This window comes from Pocillopora damicornis, chromosome 6 (genome assembly GCF_964200805.1).
Source record: "Pocillopora damicornis chromosome 6, jaPocDami1.2, whole genome shotgun sequence".
NCBI lineage: Eukaryota > Metazoa > Cnidaria > Anthozoa > Scleractinia > Pocilloporidae > Pocillopora > Pocillopora damicornis.
Genome location: NC_142675.1, coordinates 23652501 through 23670667, shown reverse-complemented (window position 1 = coordinate 23670667; position 18167 = coordinate 23652501). Strand labels below are relative to the sequence as shown.

Here is an 18167-nt window from a genome sequence, read left to right as displayed (position 1 = left end):
TTCGCACGGTAATTCGCGCCCCAAGCGCCCTCCCCTTAGATCCCCTTCCCCACATGCGAATTTTTTTTTTCAGTACGTCATGTCTCCAAACTCCTCCCTTAAGTACAACGAACTCGTTTCCACCTAAGAAATACAATTTTCCTCGTTTGCTGTTTTCAGTGTTGAAGATTTCACTTCCAACACAACTGCTCACAGGGTAACCACAGTTAAACACGATCTAAATTTTGTTTAAGATTACTTATTCTTCCATTGTTGCAGTCATGTCATCGGGCGATTTTGCAAGACTCCAATGTGTATTGCCTGAAAAGCTCGACAAAGCCTCGAAACTATCATATCCCCTGCTGCTATTCGTAATTTAAACACTTTTCCGTCTCTCGTCAAATCAGAGGTTTTATTACTTGCCATAATCTCGGCGAACGGACAGTCCTTCGCAGACTCCAAGCGGGCCATTGGGGAGGGGGTGGGGGAGGGGTTGGTATCAGAAATTTACCCCCTCCCTCTCTCTCACCTTCATTCCAACCATGTTTTACAGTATGGTGTCTGAAAAGTCGATATGGCTACATCACCCGCTCCAATATGCTCCAATACGAAGTCTAAGGTCTTTTTAACTTCCTAGCTAACGTCCAAAGTCTGGCTGCTCGCTATAATGGACAGAACTGAGGAGGACGCTCCAAAACGTCGTGAAAGACCGCGAAGGGACAGTGAAACTCTCACTTCCTTCCCACACCCCTTAAGCAAGGAAACCGACCTAGCTATGGGGAGAGGGCGCTGAGGGAAAAAAAGTCAAAAGCTGTCAATTTGGCACTTTCGTATTTTTTATGATAAAAAATAAAGAAAATCAAAATTTGACATCAATTTCAATTTTTGATTTTAAACGAAAATTGAATGGACGAATGACACACGGACCGTGAACAGATGTAATAACTATGAAAAGGAAAAATATAGGACTAACAAGAGAAAAACAGAATGTTCAGAGTTTGTTTTTTAATTTAGTTGCAGATTTTCTGTAATTGTAGAACAATTACAAGTACGTGAATAAAAGTTTAATGAAGATGTCAGTAGTTTTCAGCTTGTAAAGTTAGGTAGGTACACTTCACTTAATCGGTAAACCGTGCGTGAAAATACCGGAAAACGAAATTTATACAACAAACCATGTTCAAGTAATAACAAATAATGTCAATGCATCAGATTGATTCCCTATAGAGGGAGTTATCTAGGAATAAGATCATCGAGAAAGGCTTCAGTACTTGAGATGTTTGGTGGCCTCAATTAACCACGAAAATTTAGAGTTATCACCTGCGGCGGCGTTACGGCAGAACAGTAAGGTTTAATTTTCTGTGGCTTACGTGATTAAACAACTTTGCTTTGCTAGTAAAAATCTTACTGCCTTTCTAATAACAAAGAAAATTTGTAAGCTGTTGATTTGGCTCAGTAATATAAAGTATGCTCTGAACTCTGGTTTCGACGCTTTGAAAGGGTGTTGAAAAACGTAAGTTTATTTGAAAAGAAAAACGTCGACGAAAAAGGAAAAAAGAAATGAATGACGCATGTTTGATCGATTCATACATCACTCCCAATGCAAAAAGCTTTTTTGTATTAGTACTATTACAAATTGCCAATAAATCGACCGGCTGTTTGCATCTATGCGAGATATCATCAGGTGCAAATTAATACAACCATAAAAATCAGAAAAGGCGTGTAGCATGAGCGAATGAAACTACAAAATGTACAATTTATAGAAGGTACAAAAAAAGAAAAATTGAAAGGAAATGCTTTGTACGATAAAGATTATGCTCACACCTCACAATTTGGAAATTCAGGACTTTCATTTTCATCACGCTTAGTCGCTACCATCAAAGACGATGTAAGCAGATGTCAGTGATGGTCGATTTTTATTTCGCAGCCAAATGCATCAAAGATAAGAAGCATACACCCACCACTGGTGCTTTTAAATGGTACACGGAACACAGCTTATTCTTTACATTTCAAGTTTAATTTGGACATATGCAGACAGCTTGTAATCACAGCTTTCAATCTTATTTACAGACACGATAACCAAAAACACCTGATCAACCACTCATTCGAGGTGTCAAACAGAGGTGAACATGCAAACGCCAAAAAGGTCTCATGGGTAATGACTGTTTTATTTGTTCTGGTTGTGGTTTATCGCATTCTCCTATAAGCGCATTCAAGGACGAGAAATTCGGAAAATTAATCGTTGATACCATGATCACTCGTGAAACTAACTCCACATAGTCGGGTATACCTTTAAAAACTTAGGTTAACGTATGAGCCATTTTCAAGTTAGCGAAGAAAGTAAATCAAGATTGGTTTGGCCTCGCTTGGTGATTGGTCTAGAAAATTCGCACCACTCTCTCTCGATCAATCAGATGCAACATTAAACACAACTTAATTCACCGCATTTCCCCGCGCTTCAAGAAGTTTGCTTGTTTTCTCTTTGAGTCCTCATTGGCTGATGATGATGATAATCTTGGTTCTGATTGGTCATTGTGATAAATTTAATTTTGCTTGTCGACATTCATTTCGACATCAGCTGGTACCATAACACATCAGATTGCATCAAGTCAAGTGATTCTCCTTGACAAACTGTAAGGCATCACCATAGCCATTTGCAAATAGTTCAGACAAGTGTCGTTTCCTGGGTGGGTAGAAAACGTGTCTTCCCCTGTTCATGTTTTCTCTGTTAACATAAACGTGCATTTTCCTCCAGTTCAGTTCAGTAAAGACATACGATTCATCTCGCGGACAGATCTCACTGTTCCCGCCAAATGGTGATACTCTGATGGTCGACCCCGTCGAAGGAATGGGCTGGTTATCAGTAAAACCACCATCATACCAAGCCTATGTAACGTGAAAAGATGGTGGAGTCTAAACACGAGCCGAGCGGCTCATCTATCCAGAAGGCTTACTGGTCTTTCTTTTATTAACCATTTACACCCTAACTTCAGTAAGTATATTCTCCATGCCGACCTCTATGCTTTTCTTGAGGAGCTGTTAAGGAGAATTTGTCTAACAATCACGAACCTATTTAGCTGGCGATCATTTCAGTTATTTTTGTAACCTATTGTGTGTGATTCGGGAGTGATATTATGAGGAGAAATTTGATGCTAGTCACTCTTGGGGGTTAAACGATTACAGGAGCGATTGGGAGTTTAATAACTCTTGCAGGATGGAATACCACCCATCACAGATTACCCCCTGCATCTCTTCAAGTCTTTCCAACAGCTATCTGGCTTCTATTTACACTCCTGGTTGGAGAGAGGAACTGCGAGGGTGAAGTGTCTCACCCATGCGCACAACGAAAGGAACCCACCTGGCTTCGAATAGACCTCTCTATGGCAAGTCTAGTAACGCGCTGAAAAGTGGGTCATTGCACAGAGATACGAAATGAAAGCTGACGAGACATCAAGGTACATTATAGCTTTAGTTTTACGAAATCTGGAGCCTTTTAAGGCAACACCTCCATCCAGCGGTAAACTGACGATCTGCCCCAAGACTGAAACGGGTCTATTAGTCTTCAGCCGGAGGTGAAAATCTAAAACCTATAACATTTTATTCTTCATGTAAATACAGAATCTTTCTGGTCAAGTTAATTCCATTTATACATGTACTATGGCGGACCTTGGCACTAAAAGAGTTAACAAACGAGATTCACAAGGAAGACGAGAACAAGAAGCGACACGCAAGTTGCAGTGATGACTAAAATAATGCTGTATAACTTTAAGATATCAACAACACAAACCATTTACTTTACAAAGAGTGTTGTTTAACATAACATAACAATAAAGTAAACGGCAACCCATTGCCACGACATAAAAAAGATGAATGAACACTAAAATAATAGATTTAGTTCTCACTTCAAACTTATCAAAACTTCTAACCGTAAACCAATAGATTAGAATATTAAACAAGTAATAAAATAAATAACCTTTCATTTATATACTGCATTGTGTAACACACTGTTCTTGGGTTATTGTCTGAGTCATAACATACTGCTCATCCACGGCCGCCTAACTCCAACCATAAAACACTCTAATCAAGGCTTAATTTCCCTGACACCAGTGGTATATGGTGCGTGTAAATAAAAAAAGTCAAACCAACAACCCTCTAGAACAGGCTAAAAACGCCAGCATAAAATTTTTGTATGCATTCTTCCCACACTGTACAGCGACACTTCGTGATCTCCATAACCACGCATCGACTAATCCGGCAAGAATTAAAAGGGACTTGGGAATGATAAGAGGATTGAGCCAATATCATTATCGATAGTAATATAATAACAATTATTATCAAAACATCTTCGTTGAGGCATGTGGGCAATATCCCAGATAAGAATAGATTTTCGTCATCAAAACTCAGGCCAGAGTACCACCAACCTGATCTCAATTGAAAAGTACTGTCTTAAGTAAAAACCATACATCAATTGAATTTCGATTTGGAGGGATACGACAGTAAAATGACAACAAAGGTGACAGTCAGTTATTTCAACTAAAACACGGCACTATTCATGAAAATGTTTCATGGGAAGAGTTGGAGAAAGAGGTTTCACTGAATAATTGCACAAGTTCTCCTTTCGCAGAAATCTCAGAGTATCATTAAAACCTAACTGCACTAAACTCTCAATCCCATCTTTCTTGGGAGGAATAAATATCTGCAACTCCCTCTGAAGATTCTCTCTATTTATGTAGACATTCATATTATGGAAAGTGACGTCAGTAAAACCACGAGACTCGTCTTGTGGGCATATATCATTACCATTACCACTGAATGGAGATACACGTATAGTTCGGCCGAACGGAAGCCTTGGTAAATTATCACTAAGTCCACCGTCTACCCATTTCTGCAGAGAAAACGAGATATATGCAGAGGTTACCTGTATAAACCTTGGGATAAAACCTTACCCTTTGTCACACGGCGGGAGAAGTGGTATCGTGGTACAGTAGTAGAGTCTTAATTAACTCTTTTAAACTCTGAGAGTGACCAATATCTAATTTCTCTTTACTGTAGCACTGGTAAATCAAACATTAATGTCATGAGAATAAAAGAAACGATCAGTATCTGAAGAAATTCTGGATTGTTCCACAGATTTAACCTTGTCAGCTCCAATTAGCATTTGTACAGAGAACAGTGATGAGAATCTGTATGCTGGTATTATGGTGTAAATGGCTTTTAACCCTTCAAATCCCAAAGTCTGATTGCTAATTCTTTCCTCTAGCTGCTACACATTTCCTTTTGACTTAGCTACAAGAATTTGGTGTTAGATACCTCTACCTGATAAATTTGAATATTCTCATTACCTGTTTTGTTGATGATGTATGGATATTATAGGGAGAAGTTACTTGTTAATCACTTCTGGGAGTTAAAGGGTTAAAGGATGAGAAACAATGGTTAGGGTTCTGTGCTCTGAGTTGGTATTTCATAGTACCATATCATTGCCAAGATAAATAGCACAAACCATTACCTCTTTTGAGCCAAAACCAAGGCGTATGTAAAGTTACAACAGTTTCTACTTGAAATTTTCTGTAATGTGATGTCACAGTTCCAAGTAAAGCAAGGTTTGAAAAACTGGCGAATCCTGAGTGCCTTATTTGATGAAAGATTCTAGTGTAATTAAAGAAGGCTTCTGCAGACGGAAATTGAAACTAGACTGCAATCACTTTTAAGAGTTTATTCCTTAGTAAAGGTCTCTAAGTTTGTAAGCTTTATCTTATAAAAGTGTATGTATAGGAAAAGCAGAAGGTTTTATGAACACCCAGCCTTACACCATTACTTTGTTGTTGTATGCATTTTTACACCACTCACCATTTGATTCCTTTATCATTATCTGTTTTAAGCATGGCGTAATTTAATACTCAAATATCAACATTAGAGGACATACATGGCACTTTAAAAGAATTTTCTCTTTCCTATCAAATTCAGTTTTTAAGGCAGTTTCTCTATACTATCACATTTTTATTTACATATGCATTTTAAAAAATCTGGTTCTCTTTTACAGTATATTAACTGTTACCAGGGGTCACCTGTACACAATTGGTTCCCTTCCAATACAGGAAACAAGCAATCAGGACATCAAAATTTTGTTGAAATTCCTTTAACCCCTAAGACTGACTAGCATCTAATTTCTCCTTACAATATCATCCCTGAATCACACATTAAGGTCATGAGAATAAAGGAAATGATCACCAACTAAAGAAGCTCTTGATTGTTCAACAAATTCTCCTTGTCAATACCATATATTAATAGAAAAAAAGTATGGAGAATATGCCTACTGATGTTAGGGTGGAAAGGGTTAAATTGATTGGTATGTAAATTTAAGTTAACTGGAATCTGCTCTTGTTTCTAATAAAGGGACTGGTTCATTTTGTTTAATGAGCTCTGTAATATTCAAAAGAGATAATTTTAATAACAGTGTACGTAAGAAAACTGCAAATTAACCCTTTAACTCCTACAAGTGATTAACACGTAACTTCTCCTTATCATATCTATACATTATCTAGCAAAAAGGTGATGCAAATACTCAATTATCAGGTTGAAGTTGTCATCTTGATTTAACACTAAATTCTCATAACAAATTTACGAGGAAATGTGTAACAGCTAGTGAGGAGAATTGACAATCAGATCTTGGGAGTTAAAGGGTTAAAATAACAATGTAAAGAAATAGACAAACCAAAATACCCTACCTGACCTCTAAATCTGGGAAAGCTCAGTCCAGCATAGAAGGGAATATAACAACTTGCCAGCAGAACCTTAAAAGAAGCAGAAAGAGAAGGAAAAATCATTACTGTAATTTTTAATTCAGTGTGGCCTGTTATTAGAAGTTTCTTTACTAGCAAGTACACTATGTGCAAATGTACTGTCAGTAATAGAGCATGAATACAAGGCAAGGAGTCTCATTTCCTAAGAAGGCAAGAGATCAAATAATAGAATACAAAGGTCTGGTTCTCTACAGAGAGTACAGTTGAATAACATTTCCATAATAGGGTCATGGCTGACTAAAACTTAATTGTATTATGTGAGAAACATGTGCTAGTTTAAGTAACTCATACACAGGTTATTAAACTACCATAACACAGCCCTATAAGATAAACCTCTCTTCATAAAATTTTCATAACAAATCAGGGGTGCTGCTTTTCTGTATGAACATTGGGAAAAATGTACCACCAAATAGCATAACTTAACAACATTCATCAAAAATTTAGCAGTCTTTACTTTAAACTGACAAGGACTTCATAAAAATATACCAGGAGGCCTTTAAACTGGTTTAAGGTTTCCCTCCTTCAGCAGCTAAATGTAATGTTGCAAATATTTCTACCTTAGATCCTATCAAAGCTAATATTGAATCAATCACATTTACAATGTGTTTTGGACAAAACAAAATCTTTAAACTTTTTGCTTTCACTGCCACCAGTTTCCTTTCATATGCAGAGATCTGAGGTTTAAATGGGTTAGAGAGCTGACTAATGACCCTTCCCACCCTAATATCAGTATCCATATTCTCCACAATGTTCTCTAAAAATTTCCAATGGTGCTAACAAGGAGAATATGTTAAACAATCGAGAGCTTTGTTAGTTGGTCATTTCCATAATTCTTGTGACCTTACTGTTTGATTCAAGGGGGATATTACAAGGAGAAATTAGGTGCTAGGAACTCTTACGCACCAGTCAATGTACACCCCTGCACTCTCCCGGTCGGGACATAGCGGGATATTTGCGGGGAATTTTCCACTATTTGACAAGTGAAAGGGCTGCAGGTATCAGGGACTTTGACCTCTTTTGCATGTCATCCATGAACAGCAGGGGAGTGGACCAGGGCATTTTCCACCAAGGTGGACTGGGTCAAGAATCGCTAGTCTGGCAAGATGGCACCACAAACATTTTATACCATTTGAAAAGCATTGTATGCAGCGACATGCGTTACTTGACAAATAATTTACATTAGCCTGTGTTACATTTACATTAGCCTGTGTCTTCCACTCAACAAGAGCTGGGGAAATGAGCAGGGTCATTAGCTTCAATTAGACGAAAAACCTGACCTTGGGGTCCGGGGCATTTTGCAACTTTAGAAGTGAGTGCTTGTCAAATGCCCTGCTATGTCCCAGCTGGGGGGTGTGGGGGTTCACATTGACTGGTGCATTAGGGGTTAAAGGGTTAATAGCAACTAAACTCACCAGCTTTAGAATGCATTTCAAATTCTTTGTACTCTACTTCACTTTGCTATGCCTACAGGGCAGTTTCTGAATTTCTCACTGCTTCCTCACCAATTATGCTTCTTTACATTAACTCATACCAGACCTTAGCCATTTTTATCAATTATGTGTTACCTGAATTAAGTCTTCTTTGGAATCAAACTCAGACAGAATTGCATTCTTTCTGTCCTTTAGACTGGTCACAGAAATAAAAAGCCTTCCTGAAGCAATTCGGTGGGAATTTGAAGGAAGACAAAGTTCAAGTCCTTTTCTTAAACTCCCAACCAAGTCAAACTGGGGATTAAAAGGCCCCAGAGGGTGTCTACGAGCTTCATGAGTAAGTTCTATGACATAATCTGAACACTTGTCCAGTGGAGCTGATGTTGCTAGCACTGCAGCAACAAGTGACCCTGCTGAAGCACCTGCAAAGGCTGTTACATTCTTTAAAAACTGTGGAGCATGCGATGTTAGGCAAGTTGCAACTCCAAGGTGGTAAACCCCAAGAAAACCACAGCCTGCAAATGATAGGTTCATGGAATCTGCAATTAAGAGTGGACTGATAAAACGATAGTGTTCTGATAAACAAACTTCAACATGATTACATGTAGGTAACTGGGCAGTTCATGAAAACATCAAATTTTGACCAATCCCTGTAAAAGCTTTCGTAATCCTTCACTTTACTTTCCCTTGCAATGTTGGTTACTAGAAAGCAGCCTCTCCTAATGCGTAAAATTGATCATTCAGCATCGAAGGCGGGAAGTGAGTGGAGTTGGAGTATATGACCAAGCTTAGGTTGAAATCAACACTGATTAAATTCAGCATTGTCAGTGTTCGTTTCTTTTCTCCTTTTGTGTGTTCTGAGACGACAACGGCCCACTATCTCACTGTTACAGGAGGTGAAATAAATCGCGACTTATCAGCCTTCCAAAAATTGCAAACGCATGCAGTCCTACAAAAGGGACGCCGACATGAAACAGGATCAACACGGTTTGGTCCCCTAGAAAACAAACATTATGCTTAATTTATTCCAAAGTAAGCCTATACCTTTCCACCACCACGACAAGCTAGGTCTCAACTAATGTAAATCCTTGACCAGACGATAATCTTTTGTTTCTGCGAACGATCGAACGATCAGAACTCATCGCGAACTTCAACATCTAACTTGGTAGCCGCGCTTGCGAGGGTAACCAAGCTTTAGAAAATTATACCAGTGGAGTGGACTTCTCGGATTTCTTGCGTCGGTTGGCAGCTTGATTCCTCGATCACTTTTTAAATTTTCCCTCCTCTTAGTTGTTTATTTTTTTTTTCAATTTTTCGTTCTCAAGTCCCGTATTCTGCTAAAAGTAGGATAGGAATCAAGTGTCAGGTGCATATATGTGCATTTTAAAAAATAAACTCTGGGTTTATACAGTCAACTCCGTCATATATGAACACAAACAGGAATTGAAGAAAGTGTCTGTAAGTGGAAGTGTCCGGTTACGAGAGTGTCCATTAATAATAAGTCCGTTTGTTGAGAGTTGATGGTAACTTTTGTTGTTGTTTCCTTTTTTTATCAGCAGTTGTTTGGTCTTCTTGGTCAGCTATATGCTCATACCAAGAGAATCCATTAATTGACATTTTAAGAAAATTAAAAGTACTCTCCATTTTGCTGTAATATTTTTAATGCAAAAGCTTTTTTCTTAAGGCATTTCTATATTTTACCATGACTGGTGTATTCCGCCAAGTAGGGTATGATTTTCTTTTTTTCTGGGGAATCTTCAAGTCTTAAATAAGACATACAGTTTTACTACTCAGGGCACTTTTTACTATATTACATGTAAATGCATGAATGCTGGTTGTATCTTACAAAATGCAGACAGAAACTCCAAAAAGAAGCCTGCACAACAAAGCAGGGATCGTTGTTTCTGTGCTACTGGCATTAACATGCAAAGATGTTTGCAAATGCATGAATGATTTAAACCACAGAAATCCTTAAGAATACTCTGTTTCCTGAATCCTGAAGAAAGAAAGAAGAGAACTTTATTAGTGAATACCAAACATAAAAATATGTAAAATTGATATAGTTCATTAGACACTGCAACTGTGATGGATCACAGTCACAATTTCTATCTTTGTGTACTACATGATTCATCTTTTAATTTCATCACTTTGAGGAATACACCCCACTTGATCATAAAGTTTAAAATAAAACCAAGGGGAAAACGAGACTGAAACAAAAAACAAAAAACATAATTAAAAATTTCACAATGTTTGGCTATGCACCAACATAATGTGCTAGGAGCTAATCACATTGACTACATTTAAAGCCTGAAAAAATTGGCCTGTCCAAAAACAGACTGAAGTAAACAGACTAACAAAAAGTAACACAAACAGCATCTTAGAGACAACCTGGCAAATAAACAAAACTCCAATGTCTACTTTGTATTGGCTGTTAATGCAACATTACATCATCAGTTTCTTACTTGCAATGTGGACAGCTAAAGAACACTGTTTGGCCTTCATCAGCAGATCTAGTTTGCCTTGTGGTGTATGTCATGCCTTCGTGTCCACAGTTTGAACATTTTCTGTCAGCCTGCAAAGAATTTATCAAATGAACCCTGATCACCAACTAAGGAAACTCTTGATTGTTACACAAATTCTCCTTGTCAGCACCTTAATAATGTACAGAGAACAGTATGGAGAATATGAATACTGATGTTAGGGTGGAAAGGGTTAAGGAGAAAATTTGAAAACTGAAAAGTGCTCATAGCTCAGTTAGTAATAGCGTCCAGCTAGTATCTAGTAGGCATGGATTCTAATCCTGTCAAAGCCTGAATTTTTTTTATTCAGGTTCCTTCTCTGTGATTGCTTAACCCTTTAATTCCCAAGATCTGATTGGTAACTCTCCCCTCTAGTTATTACAAATATCCTTGTAACGTAGTTATGAGAACTTGGTCTTACATCAAGACAACAGCTTCTAACTCATAAGTTTACACATTCTCATTAGCTGTTTGCTGGATAATGTAAGGACATTATCAGGAGAAGTTTCATATTGATCACTTCTAGGAGTTAAAAGGTTAGGTGCAGGTCATCTGCAAAGATCATTGCTTTACTTGAATATTCTTTGGTACCTTGGAAATCTAACTCATGAAACACTAGAAACATTGGCCAGTTGATTCTTATTAGCTTTCAAGCCTTAAGTAAACTTCATGGTTACTTTAATTATGTATATAGCAAGTTAATACAAAGTTTTACGTAACTTCAGAAGTATATCAAAATATTAAGGACTGCTAAAATGATAGCTACTAACTAGACAAGAAACCACTATCTTACCATAGGCCCTATTGGTTCCTCTGAATCTTTCAAAGCAGTTGCTTTCTCTTTTGGAATGTTGAACACCTTTCGTGAGTGAACTTCTATATCCTCAAATTCTGTAAAACATAGAAAATAAAGTGAAAAGTATAACGGTTACAATAGCTTTGCTTGTCTCTTTGTGTCTGTTATGATTAGTCTAGTGTTGGAAATGGAAAGTGCTGTGCAAAATGGATTGAAAACCTGAGATTGTGCTTCTGTGTGCACAATGGCAATGTGAGGCATACTTATACAATGATATTTAATTTTCCAATTTACTAGTTATGTTATAGCACACAGTTTCTGACAGAGTGCCCAGGCTCCACCTGAAAAAGATTAAATTATAACGAGGTTGAGACCTTATGAGTCCTGCAACCGACATAGGTATTCTATTATTTGATAGAACCCCATTTAATAGTTCCTAAACAACAGCCAAACGATTAAACAACAACAACAACAACCAGAAACAAAAAATCTGGCTGATCTATGAAAAAGAAAAAAAAAGAAAAAACTGCTACCATAAACTTTAGTCGTAACGGTCTAAACTGTCAATCTTCAAAATATTTCTTTCGAAAGAATGTGATCATCTACCAAGAGTTATTTTGCTGTAAGTAGAAACTTGTGGAAATCGAGTTCCTCAGCTTCTCATCGAATTTTAAAAACTAAAACTTCTCTGTGAAGTATTACCAGATGCGTCTTTTTTGAAGTCGCACAGAATACAGGAAACAACATCCGATACACCAGGAAGAGGAAGGATGGAACCACAGCGAGGACAAAAATCTGGATCGCACTCGAACGCTTCCTTTGTAACAAGCTTCGCCATCTTGGATGCGACTGACGAACGCTGGTCAAAATGAACGGCGATTCAGTAATACTTTTCGTTACCACTCCCACTCGACACAAAGGATCTCTTTCATCTTTGAGGTAGGCGAGGTTTCATAGAGCTTCACCTCGCGTTTGCCTCACTTGGGCCTCATTAGGGCTTTGGCCAGTACGCATGTTGAGCAGGGCCCAAACTTTTTTTTTCTTTTTTTTTTACGCTCTAATGAGGGGCTAACGCTCTATTAAAACGACAGCTGCGGAAATCTATAGAGTGCAAATTTCCGTTATCAACTCAGTTGATAAAACTAAAATTAATCGTGTTATCCCCCAATGATGTAGCAACACAGTTTTTGTCACGCATAAATTCTTTTTACATGATCAGTAACTTAAATGCATGAAAAAATTTGAAAGTCGTTCGAGTAAACAAATCATTTTCAAAAGCCCCACAATGCGGTTATATGATCGTATTTGAAACGTGATATACAGTTCCACATTGCCAATATTCGTGCGCTGGAAATAAAAACAATATAGCATTTTCCTTCAAAGCAAATATACAGCTCCAGGAAAAGAAAAAAACAACTATGTCATCTGTTTTTTAAAAGTAAGGTTAAAAAAAAAATTAAAATAAACGTTCGATTACCAAACTCTTTGCTTTATAGATAATTAAGTAAAAAACACAGTATCTTCAGTTGGCAGACGATCGAAATGGAGGCTTTTTACAGCGATGAGATCCATTCTTTTCTAAAGTAAACTTTTCTTTGCAAGTAAATTGATTAAAAAAGTTATTATCCTTATCACTTATTTACTTACCGGCGAGTTTGACAACGTCTGAAGATTCACTCTGTGAACCTTCTGTCAAAATCTCATTTGCTAAGAAAACAATAGTTACATATAACTGAAAAATTGGTTTTTCACAATAAAACGATTGTCGAAGTTGAAGCATATAAAATTGAGAGGCAAGTAGCCTTCACAGAAATTGCATATTGTTACAGACTTGTGCCAGACTTGCATCGATTCACTACAAAATCATAATTTCAGCAAAACTTCAGCGAGAAATTAAGCATCGACGAAAAAAATTCGCAGCAAGAACAAAAAATCCTGAGTGAATTTGCAGAGCATCTTGTACAGTAAGTGCGAACAACCCTAACTTTTTCCTTCAGTTTCAAATATTGTATTAACCCCCAAAAAATCGTACAATGCCTCGAGAAAAAACAACGTGAAAAAATTGTAGCTGAAGTTAAACGTGGCTAATGCCACATGTACTTTTTCCTTAATTTTTAACTAACTCGGTTTGACCGAATAGTCTGGTGCCGAGGAAGAAGGGACAACTACTTCGATTTTTCCTTTGAGAGTCAAACTTGACACTGTCTGTTGTCACTCTATAATGATCCTTAAGCAGCCTCAGCTAAACAGGCCCGGAAAATAAATAGGATGTCCCTGCAAAAAATCCTTCAGAAAAATCAAATTTGGACGTCGATATTTAGGCAGAAATTTGCCAATAACTGTTATGAAAAAGAGAAGTGATATCCCGAGATCGGAACCTAGAAGAGAACATTTTAATGTTCCTTTTTACTTTCATCAGCTTAGCCCACCGAAAAAAAATTAAAGGAGTTACATTAACTCTAGGAAACTAATTCCTAGTGAATTATTCACGAGTATCAGTGAATATTAGTGAGTTATTTTCGCTTTGTTTTATTTTCCATTCAGAGTAAGGTTTTTCATTTTGTTAAAAGACAAATAGTAGATACGACGAGCTGAAACCAGCTGAAACATTTAGTAAGACAAACAAACAGAGATCAAGCTGAAGATGGAAAACATGATAGCTTAACTCAAAGACTTTCAACCAACCGCTGACAGGTAGCTAAGCTACATCGACTTAAAGGATCGAGTAGCGGAGGGAAGAGGTGACAACTTGACCATAACTTTTTTACGAGATGTCTTAGTTCTGATATGAAAAATTCTGAACTGAAAATAACGTGTAATGTCAAACGAAAAACATGTATTTGCATACTCTCTAGCTCAAATTCGCTAGGATACACTACGAAGACCGGTTGTTTTAAAAAAAGCTACATTAGCATCTCAAAATAATTTAAGCTTGTTATCACCTGCAAACAGTTTTAAACCTCCTTGCAAATGCTGCGATCTCATTTCAATTTGTGGATTAAATGATAGACAAAATACGAGCTGGAAAGTCCTCACGACTAAAATGGATCTAAAAAATCCGTCAAATTATGCTATATGTGTTAGTTCTACTGTAATCCAAAGTCACGGTTACCGTTACCATAGTTAGATCAAGCCATCTTAAAGCTGCAAAAACACCAGGAAAATTAATTTCTCGGGCCTTTGGTACATCGGTAAGATTCGACAAAGGAACAGTCAATGGCAAGAGAAGCTCGACATGCAAGCCTGAAAGTAAAAAAATTGATTAAAAACTAGCTAGGCAAGAGTGACCTGTTTCAGAACCGCTCCTCATTTAACGTTTTAGTATATAGTATATTACACACAAGTCCAACAGAACGTCGTAAACCGCAACCCGCAACAAACAGTAAGAACTGATAAGATTAAATATAATCCTTCGTTCCTTCGTTACGTCGGTTAAATTTCTTGCTCTATCCCCGTGGACTTGAAAATCAGTACCAGTTAGGTTCTTTTTTCTAGATTGTTAATTAACCCGATGCTCGCCTAATGAATTTGACCTACGCGGGATAATAGATGATATCAGGAAGCATTTTATAGGAGGACTGTTATGATATCTTTGCCGGCTTAATTTTACTATTATTGTATTTCAGCCAGTATAGCAATTGATATATATTTTTAAACTATATCTGTCAGGAAAAGCCTGGAACTCAATCAGTGATTGTTTGAAATGAATGCTTGCTTGCTCTTCTTCGTTACCATTATTTCCCTCCGTGTCCTGGCAATTCCAGAAGTAACAGGAAATGATCATTATCATCAGCCTGGTGATGTCACACTTGGTGGTCTCTTTCTGCTGCATTACACAACTGAAGACGGTCAGTGTGGCGAATTCTTCCCAATAGGACTCGGACATGTAGAGGCAATGATATTTGCCATCCACAAAATAAACAATGATCCATACCTGCTTCCAAACATTACGTTAGGGTACGACATACGGGACTACTGTGAAAGTGCTGCAAAGGCAATGGAACACACTTATGACTTTATACGCAAAAACGAAATAATTGCAGAAAACCAAAACGCTAGTTGTAAACAGACGGGCGAGAAGAACATGACGCAGAGCCAGGAAAAGCCAATAACAGCAGTCGTTGGCCCGACAGATTCTGGAAGTGCTGTTCTTGTGGCAAGCCTGCTGCGAGTGGGTGGAGTTCCAGTCATTAGCCACTCGGCAACAAGCAACGAGTTAAGCTCACCACAATACCGTCACTTCTTTCGAACTGCCCCCCCCCCCCCCCCGATGGACAACAGGCAAGTGCAATGGCTGACCTCATACAACACTTTAACTGGAGCTATGTAGCTGCTGTGGCAATGGACGATTCTTACGGTCGAAATGGAGTATGGAAGCTGGAGTCTGAAGCCGAAGCCAGAAAGACGTTTTGTTTGTCCTTTGCCGAATACATTCCCCGGCAAGAGTACATTGCTAAGCTGAAAAGGGCTGTCGGCAAGCTCAAAAGCTATCCCAATATTCGTGTTGTGGTTTTATGGCTATTTGGTGGCTACGGACGACGATTTCTTAAGGAAGCTGTAGAACAGAACTTGATGGATCGCACCTGGATCCTCAGTGATGCTCTAGCAACAGAAGATGACGTATTTGTCGGGTTAAAAACAACGGATCAACAAATTCTTCACGGCTCACTGGGCTTACAGCCCCGTATGTTAGATGACAAAGATTTCAAAGATTTCTTAATCAAAGAATCGTCCAGATTAATAGAAAGTGAACAAGTTCCTTGGTGGCAAGAATTTTGGAAGAGCGAGGAGAGTAGACACTGCTCTTCCCTACCAGTACTCAGTGAACAAAAATATTGTATAGAGATAGTACTTCGCACAATATACGACACTTACATTCCCTACGTTGTGGATGCTGTTTATGCTATTGCTTACGCTCTTCATGTCATGAATAACTGTTCAAGGCTGGGTTGTGAAAAGTCTCAGACACCAGGTAGCGATTTGTTCCCTATGCTGAACCCGAAATATGTAGAGGATTATCTTCGTGTCGTTAACTTTACGGGAATGACGGGACAGGTCCGCTTTGACAAGTTCGGAGATCCTTTGGAGTCTTCTTATGACATCGTCCATTTTAAAACAAATGACACATTAGATAGCCACGATCCAGTAAAACTGGTTATTGGTTCATGGGAAAAAATCGCAAGAAAAAGCTAGAGTTAAACATCGGTAGTATCAGGTGGAATACAATCAGTAACCAAACGTTTGTTCCAAAGTCTTTCTGCCACGAAGATTGTCCTAAGGGCACTTTTAGGTCAGTCACTACCCCATGTTGCTGGGAATGTCTCAAATGCCCGACTGGAACTATAAGTAGTCGTATAAATGATATGAATTGTACGGAATGTCCCCAAGGACAATCGCCCGATGATAGTCGATCAGAATGCTTGGATCTCCCGGAAATTGAGATAAAATGGTCAAGTCTTGCATCTGTCCTGGTCATAGTGTTCGCAGTAATTGGATTCCTTCTCGTTGCCATTTGCAGTTTCATCCTTTATAAATTTAGAATGACACCGCTGGTGAAAGCTTCAAACCGTGAACTAAGTGTAATTCTTATGTCCACCATCACAACGTCTTTTTGTGTGTCCATTTTATCTCTGGCTAAGCCTACCAGCTTTATGTGCAGTTTGGTGAATGGTCTACGTTCCATGGTACTTGTAACTTTTATCTCCATATTAGTAATTAAAACTATGAAGATACTAAGTGTGTTCCAAATAAACGTTATCGCAAAGAGGTTCAAAGAGTTTATCTTATCTACGAAGAGCCAATCACTTCTCGTTCTGCTATTTATCTTACCGCAAGTTCTTTTCTTAACCTTATGGATTGCTTTAGATTCACCACATCAGAGACGAATCTTTCAGCCAGTTGAAGGTATGTATCTTCTCTCGTGTTCTTTACACCAATCATCGACTGGGATGGCATTGCAAATTGTTATATCAGTGGACACTTCGTTTCTCGCGGTTGTTTGTACATTTTACGCTTTCAAAGCAAGATCATTACCTGAAAACTTTAACGAGGCAAGATACATTGGATTTTCCATGTACATTTTGCTGCTGTCGTCTGTAGGATATCTTCCCATTAACATCGGTCGTTATGGCTCATATGCAACAAACTTGAAATGCGCGATGAGTCTTTTAAGTTCCTATGGAATATTAACCTGCATGTTTGTCCCAAAGATTTACGTGATCATACTGAAACCTGAACAAAATACTCACCAGGCAGTAAGTTCACAAGTATCAGTTTTCTCGTTTAGTAACTTCCTTAGAGGCAAAATAACAACTGTTTCTCCATCAAAACCCGACGCCGTAGGCCATCAAGAACAGTTGGATTTAGAGTTTGCTTCTGTTAGTGTATAGCGTGACAGGTTAGTAGGAGATATATCAACAGTCGTGGCTTTATTAGCTTGTGTTTCTTGTTTTCGACGATGTTTAGATTAGTTGGCTAAGACTGTAAACGGAGATTTAAGACAGTAAAAGAAAAAAACAGTCGGTTTTGTATCAGGAAAAAAGTGAATATAAAAGAATTCCAGGGATGATGATTCCTATAAAAGTTATACTTTTAGGGTTTAGGGTTGTGATTACATAAGGCGATCGAAACGCATTTTTTATACCGG

General features: G+C 38.1%; 3 protein-coding genes across 4 annotated transcripts; 1 reads left to right on the top strand and 2 right to left on the bottom strand.

Annotated features, from left to right (window-relative positions):
- Nucleotides 1–969: 969 nt before the first annotated feature.
- LOC113676286 (patatin-like phospholipase domain-containing protein 4) lies at nucleotides 970–9711 on the bottom strand. Of its 2 annotated transcripts, none has more exons than XM_027192935.2 (4): nucleotides 9251–9540; nucleotides 8342–8745; nucleotides 6702–6767; nucleotides 970–2862 (listed from the first exon to the last, which is right to left on the bottom strand). In XM_027192935.2, the coding sequence occupies exons 2-4, from the start codon at nucleotides 8738–8740 to the stop codon at nucleotides 2581–2583; spliced, it is 747 nt and encodes a 248-aa protein (XP_027048736.2). In that variant the 5' UTR covers nucleotides 8741–8745; nucleotides 9251–9540; the 3' UTR covers nucleotides 970–2580. The 2 variants fall into 2 exon arrangements, with proteins under 2 accessions (XP_027048736.2, XP_027048735.2); XM_027192934.2 differs by lacking the exon at nucleotides 970–2862 and adding an exon at nucleotides 3550–4861 and having other exon boundaries at nucleotides 9251–9711.
- Nucleotides 9712–9849: 138 nt separating this feature from the next.
- On the bottom strand, nucleotides 9850–17904 carry LOC113676287 (DNA-directed RNA polymerase I subunit RPA12-like). The gene is made up of 5 exons (XM_027192936.2): nucleotides 17770–17904; nucleotides 12224–14764; nucleotides 11519–11616; nucleotides 10669–10778; nucleotides 9850–10202 (listed from the first exon to the last, which is right to left on the bottom strand). Exons 2-5 carry the CDS (start codon nucleotides 12357–12359, stop codon nucleotides 10178–10180), a joined length of 369 nt encoding a protein of 122 aa, XP_027048737.2. The 5' UTR covers nucleotides 12360–14764; nucleotides 17770–17904; the 3' UTR covers nucleotides 9850–10177.
- Nucleotides 13348–17910, top strand: LOC113676285 (extracellular calcium-sensing receptor). Its single transcript, XM_027192933.2, is given in 4 exon segments — nucleotides 13348–13485; nucleotides 15191–15782; nucleotides 15785–16696; nucleotides 16699–17910. Coding segments are annotated over 3 exon segments (2682 nt in total). The 5' UTR covers nucleotides 13348–13485; nucleotides 15191–15224.
- Nucleotides 17911–18167: the final 257 nt, after the last annotated feature.